The following is a 7,106-nucleotide window of genomic DNA, read 5'->3' as shown; positions in this document are numbered from 1 at the left end:
CTCTGCTACGGCGCGGTGCTGGTCACGGACGCCAGGATCCTACCCGCGTGGCCGAGGATGTACGACGGCGAAGGCAACTACTCCGTGAAAGCCCTGCCCTCGCGGCGCTCCTCCTCACGCTGCGCCTGGCACGCAAGGTGCGGCGGTCGAGGGTCCGCGCTCGGGCGCGGGCGCCGCTTGAGCCGGGACGCGTCCCGAGCGACATGGCCGGGCTGCACCTTGGCGGCCTCCTGTTCGTCCTCGCCATGCACGGGCTGCGGGCCACGTACGGCGGTGCGTCGACCAAGCCGCCGCCGCCGCATGTGGTGTACACCCTACAAGCACAGGGCCAGGGGGAATCCTATAGCCGGCCCTCGTATAATATGGCCGCCATGGTGGAGCGGTGCATCGGCCTGGTAAGGGAATGGTTCCTGCTGCCGCAGGTCATGGGCAACGCCGTGTGGCGCGTCAACTGCCGGCCTCTGAGGAAGAGCTACTACGCCGGAATCACGGGCATGTCGCTGCTGCCACACGCTCTATGGGTTCCTCCGCCCGCCTCCCGCGGTTGGCATGTACCCTGCCCCTAAGGAGGCCCAAGACGGCGCCATGGACTTGTACTCCAAGGTTGGTGGCGTGGTGGTGCCGGTCATGGCGGTGGTGCTCGCGCTCTTGGTCTACGTGCAGCAGCGCTGGAACTACAAGATACTACAAGTAGTAGGCAAAGAGAAGTATAAGCTGCAGCACGTGTATTGAAGAACAAGACCAGAGACAGGAAACGAAAACGACGACTTCAATGTGTAACTATGGTTCAATTTCATGTTCGTTCCCATCCAACTGATAAAATTGTTTCCCCTCAAACAAAACTGATAAATTGTTATTTTTTGGAAACAAGTAGTCCGCACAATTTTGTGGACAATATCTTTAATTGGTTTTATACAAAATTCAATTATGTGAAATCTCCTTTTCAGTAATATTATGGAAACACATACAAAAAATGTGGTATGAATTACACATAAACAAATCAAATAAAGCAAGTACAACACAAAACAACACCTTTTAAAGTTTTCCTTTTCGTGAATACTTAATGTTTGCGTATCATTTCATTGATAAGAGGAATAGAATGAGTACAGCGATGGGTACAACACATGATACCAACACATGACACAAACGCAGGCTGGCGTGTACAACACAACTAAACCTATCAAGCCCAAACCAAGAGCGGCAACACCAAACCAGCAATAATTCCAACATAGCCAAATCCAACTCCGGGGACACCGCGAGCGAGCAAAATAGCGCCTTCAAGAAGGACGATAGCGTCGAGATGTCGTCGCCATCCGGTCCGGAGGATCCAGACCTAGGGTTTCCCCCAAGCTCAAAGAGGGGCGCAACTAAAGGCCATGGCAGTGCCTCCAAGAAGGAAAACGACACCCGTAGGCGTCGCCGCTGCCACCGCCGGCAAGCCGAGTAGGGGTTTCTCCGTGGCCTGAGGCTGAGCAATCCCATAGCCGCTGAAAGTGGGATCGATGATGAGGGAGCAATGCCGGTTGGAGCCGCCGCGTCAGAGGGGGTTGGTGTGGCTGCACCTGCCGCCGGAGGGTGGCATCGCCTTCGGACCCATGAGCTTTGGATCGGGCAAAAGGGGGAGGCTTTAAGGTATACAGGATAGGGCCGACGATGAAGCGAAGACCGCCGCAAGGGGGAGGCGACGGCGACCTACAACGCCGGCAAGCTAGGACTACAGGGACGCATATTCGAGTTGTCGTGGCCGTAGCTGCCTGGACATCAGCGAACCAAGCAAGCCGGAATGAATGCAGCTGCTGGTCGCCAAGGCCAAAGCCGCCCGGCAGAGCACGCCAGCAGCCTAGAGACACCGGAGAACGCGAGTCTGAGGCCACCAGGCCTGGAGCAACGCCAGCAAGGACCCCGACGGTAGGTGCCCCGCGCCCTATTTCCTCTTCACCGCCGCCCAAGAACCGTCACCGCTACTCGAGGTGGAGGAAGGTCCGCCGGAGGGGGGGCTGCACAAGGCGGGCCGCGTGCGCCCCCGCAACCAGCCGCAGCACCCGCGCCCGACCATAGCAAGCAGCAGCACCGTCAGCAGTCTGGGATGCGCCCCCGGTGGTGGAGGGGATGGCTGCTGGGAAGGGCGGCCATGGCCGCGGCCAGGACACGCCAGGTCCACCGCCAGACGAGCAGGAGGTGGGCAGCAGCTGGGAGGGCGGTTGGGGGTGGCGCCCGCAGCGCGCCATGGCTGGATCGAGGCCGCGAGGATGGGGGCGAGAGGGATGAATCCGCCCCGCCGCCACCATCCCGAAGCGCGGCCCGGCTTCGCTGGCCGGCTCTCCGGCAGCGACATAGCGGGGGGTGGGTGGAGGAGGCCTTTCCAGCGGCGGCGGCTAGGGTTACGGAGGGGACATGGGAGGAGAGATGTTCAGCCTGATGGGCAGCTTGATACCTTTTGAAGTTTTCTCACTTGGACCAGATCATCGGACCGATGTGACGAAAGAGGTATATGCGTGGTAGCTCGAGAAAATTCTCCTTCATTAAGTTCAGTCCTTCACGTGTGCCAAAATACATAGAGACAAAGTGTAGACCATTAAACCTAGGGCATTCCACAGACTCAGTTCGGCACCTAATTGTCGGGAGCGGTGATGTGCTACACAGATTGTGTCATCGGCATCTCCTCGTCTACGTTGATGACTTTCAGGCCACTGCTTTTACAAGCTCCTAAGTTTCAGCAAGTTTGCACCGATAAGATAGAGGCGGTGAGGCGGCAACGAGCTTTGTTCATGTTGTGCCGTCAATGAATGCAACGAGCTTTGACACCATCAAGGATTTGGATGTGTATTTTAATTTTTGTACGGATGTTTTTGCAAGGGTCTATGCTACTTATTATACACGACCTTTGGCCTTTGCACAAAATAAAGACAATGTTATTATTCTTTTATTTTAGTGGGTATTGGAGTAATACAAACGAGGCATGGAATAGAACCATCAAAAGACAAATCATCACATCCATGACACCTATAGGTGATGCCATCAATTTAGGCGCGCTTCCAGCTAGTAATAGGTTAAAAATTTCAACAAAATTTCAATGAATTTATGAAATTTCGCATATTTCAGTGAGGTCCGAAATATTTTTAACCCCGAAATTTCAATGTAGATTCAAACTGATTTTGAAATAAATTAAAATTATGTTAAAATCAATTAAAATTAAGTGAAATTTGAAATATCAAAATCCGAAATAATTTGCGAAATTTCCAAAATTTCACATATTGCAGTGAGCTCCAAAATTAAAAACCTTGGTTCTGGTTGGTGACTCTGCAGTTCTTCCTTATCTCGTAATGGGTACTACCCTCGGCCGGGAGCTTGCTGAGCTTGACCATGGTGGCGGCGAAGTCATTGTTCCACTTGGTGGCATTGTTCATGTACTCGGCCATGTCGCCCCCGGCTTTGATGTCCGTGCGCATAACCCAGTCGGACTTGAAAAGCACCCTGTTCTGGAGGTTGGCGTGGTAGTAGCTGTTGTCCAGGGCGCCCTTCGCCGCGGTGTTCACCCCCGTAGTGTCGTAGCCGATGGAGTGCGCGCCGGAGAGGATGACGAGCTCCTCCTGGGTGAAGTTCTTCTTGGCAAAGTTGTCCTTGAGCTGCTGGAACTCGAAGGTGGAATGCGGGAGGATGGCGTCTGCGGCGGCGGCCGATGAGACAATGCCGTCCTTGCGCCCTGAGGGAACAGAGTAGGCGATTTTGCCGCCGCTTAGGTATCTGGCCGCGTCACGCCCGGCGAAGACGACTATGTCGGCGCACGAGACGTTGTTGCCCAGTTTGGACTTGATGGTGTCGATGAGGCTGAAGCCGTCTAGGCCGATGTTGTTGATCGCCTTCTTCTCGGTATTGCTGCCGGACGGCGTCTGGTCCAAGAGCACCGATCCATCGCAGCCCTGCACGTTATTAACACGTGCATGCATGCATTCATCATCAATCAAATGAGCCAGACTAAGGGCAATATCAATGCATTGAAAAGGAGTATATCATATGCATTTTCAGTGGATTGTATAATTTCATGTGTTTTTGTGTGAGAAATTTTTTTGGCTTGATTTTAGTGCTAAGAGTCTTTTTCCTCTTATAAATAAAGGGTGACATCAGATACTTGAATACATGTATGATACTCATGTATGATATTAGCCCTGTAATGCATAGCATCATATAGTAGTGTCATACTCGCACTTTTTTTGTTAGGGGACACATCTTATTTATTTGTTTGTAGAACTCCAATACAAATATGTGTACACGATTGACTTGTCATTGAAATACCTAGATATGGATGTAATTTGTATTGCTTTATGTGTTTTTGTTCTCTCATGGTATTTGATGAATAGATTGAAAGTTTTCTCACAGAAAAATATCTATAGTTTTACGTGCTATGATACCATAACATAGTGTATGATACCATTCTCATCTCTCAATTTCATAAAAAAAAGGACGCGTCAAGCCAGCGCACGGCCGCCTGGGATGCTTAGCGAGCGGCCCGTCACTTTAGGTAATTTATTGTCTCCCCTTTTAATTAGAATAGTCATCTAGTAGTCCATTTTCCTGCTACGTATTAAATGCCATCGTATGCATCTCCTTCTGTGCATGCATGTATTTATTCGCATTTATTTTGTGATTTTAAAATTTTAAAAAGGCATAACTTTCAATCCTCGTGTCGAAATTCAGATCTGTTTTCACCGTTGAAACCCTCGCAACGTGCTCTTCAAAAGTAGATTCCACATGGGGATGTTTCGACGAACTAGTCTTCCTATCAAATAAACATCAATATGTGTGCAACTAGACTACATGCCGCGCCAACCGAGCATATGTGTGTGCCAATAGTCCTTCTACCAACTAAACATTAATGTGTGTGCAACTAGACTATATTGCCGCACCAACTAAGCATATATGTGTGCCAATAGTCCTGCCAACTAAACATCAATGTGTGCAACTAGACTGCATTGCCACGCCAACTGAGCATATATATGTAACTAGTAGATAGTTGGCCGGGGTAGTAGGCTTGCAATCCACTAATAGATAGTTGGCCGGGGTAGTAGACTGGTTGCACATCAAGTTGTTATGGTTGATAGGTTGCAACCTCATATGAAGTTAGATCATGTAGCTTCAAAGTTGGTTTTAAAAAAAGTTGCATCATGTAGTACTAAAGTTGCACAATACAGTACTTTAATTGCACCTTATAACACTAAAATTGGCATCAAAAAAATTTCGTTGAAACATACCCATGCGGGATCTGGTTTCCAAAATCTCGTCGCGATTTATCCAACGATGAAAACGGATCTGAATTCTGACGTGTGGTTTAAAATATATGACTTTTTAAAAATTTAAGAGGCCAAAATAAATGTGCGTGAATCTGTTTTTCAGATTAGTCTGTACGCATTTAATGTTAACAAAAAACATCCACTAGCTGATAAAAAAAGACACACATGTGAGTAATAAGCCGGCCACCCGTTTCTAGAAAAAATGCACATGCACTTTGAAGATTTCAGGTAAAAAAAACCCTTCAAAATCAAATGATGGCAACTTACATTAACCCAGCAGTCGTGGAACACCAGCCGGATGAGGGCGGCGCCGACGCCAGGGTTGCTCTTGATGGCATTCTCTACTTCTGTCCTCACGGTGCCCTCCACGTCCACATCGGCGGCCGTTGTGCCTCCGGCAGAACGGGCCAGCAACAGGCACAGAGACAACAAGGCGGCGCCGGTATTAACCTTGGCCATCTTAATTCGATGCCTCTGCTAGCTAGTTTGCTAAGATAAACTGCTGCTGTGGTCTGTGTGCTTAGGTAGCTTAAGGTGGAGGGGTATATATAGGATCACAGCGCACCAACGATCATGGATAATATATCTCCTATGCTTAGCTTGCATCCATGTGCAACGGTTACGTTAGCAGCCGCTGCCATGTTGGAGGAAACTAACTGAGTCGAATATATATCTGCGTTGCCTATTAGAGTACTACTATGTGATATTTATACAACTGGAGGAGGCATTGGGCTAGTTAGGTATCACAACTTGTCTGACTCTGACATATCCACACTTAGTTTAGGTCATCATACATACACAGACGATTTTATTATTTAAAAGGTTTACAACACTTTTTTGTTGGCTACAAAACCATATATTTTTTGGTCTCCGTAAAATTAGGAATTTATTCATCAATGAAAAAGTGTGTACGATGGTTATATCTCAACGACCCCACACAAAATAAATCAATACATTTCCTAAGCTTCCAGGAATTGAGAGCTGCTGGTGCATCGGGGCTTTAGCCGAAGCTCATGGACCCCATCTACAGGTTTAAGGTACGAGTGCTTTGGTGCAATTGTTTGAGTCGGTTTCTTCTTGTAATACGACATGTGTGCAAGCGACGAAGAGTCACATCACCCGTGCCCTCAACCCCTCCTTCTCGCTTGGAGCCCCTCTCTCGCCAAATGTGGCCCTCGATCAGCAACAATGGCCTTTGTCAAGGTATGTATGCTTATCTATTTTTAACCCTGTTCAGTGTGTTATAATCTTTTATTGTTTTATTTGTTCAGTGTGTTATAATTTTTTATTAATACGCTAAAAGACAATCCATCTTCATGACCCGCGCATGTGATCTGTTCCAGACTAGAATCTCTGGCATCAATTTGCTCTGACTTTAATTATCAGCTTGTTGCTACCAGCTTATAGTGCCAGCCAATAGTTTGCACATATATGCTATTACCGTCGGTCATTCCATGTCAACTGATGTTTAAATTTTATCAACTGCCATCTTCAATGATGTTTAACCCCTGTTATTTTTATCAAGAAGTCACCCGATTCACTTCAAGGCATGCGAGCCAACTCTTGTTGTCTCGATCTGGCCTTCTTATTCTAAGTTTGATTCGGCCCGGCCGGCGACACCATGCATGCATGCATGCATGACACCAAGCAACGACTGTATTGACAGACTGGCTTTGCGAGGCTTCTGCCTCCAAGTCAACACCTCTGATTAGCAAGAAGCCAAACCTTGTTGTTTGCCTTGCTTATTGAGGCTGTCCATAGTGGTAATACCATAGTCGGTATCATGCACTCGGCAATAGCAAACACGCTGATGCGGCA

General features: G+C 48.4%; 1 protein-coding gene across 1 annotated transcript; it reads right to left on the bottom strand.

The window, feature by feature from the left end:
* Nucleotides 1-2,942: 2,942 nt before the first annotated feature.
* Nucleotides 2,943-5,794, bottom strand: LOC123106468 (peroxidase 2-like). The gene is made up of 2 exons (XM_044528623.1): nt 5,556-5,794; nt 2,943-3,920 (listed from the first exon to the last, which is right to left on the bottom strand). The coding sequence occupies exons 1-2, from the start codon at nt 5,745-5,747 to the stop codon at nt 3,273-3,275; spliced, it is 840 nt and encodes a 279-aa protein (XP_044384558.1). The 5' UTR covers nt 5,748-5,794; the 3' UTR covers nt 2,943-3,272.
* Nucleotides 5,795-7,106: the final 1,312 nt, after the last annotated feature.

The sequence above is a fragment of the Triticum aestivum genome, chromosome 5A (assembly GCF_018294505.1).
Source record: "Triticum aestivum cultivar Chinese Spring chromosome 5A, IWGSC CS RefSeq v2.1, whole genome shotgun sequence".
In the NCBI taxonomy this organism is placed as follows: domain Eukaryota; kingdom Viridiplantae; phylum Streptophyta; class Magnoliopsida; order Poales; family Poaceae; genus Triticum; species Triticum aestivum.
Note: the sequence above shows the minus strand (reverse complement) of the source record. Positions and strands in the feature narration are given on the sequence as shown.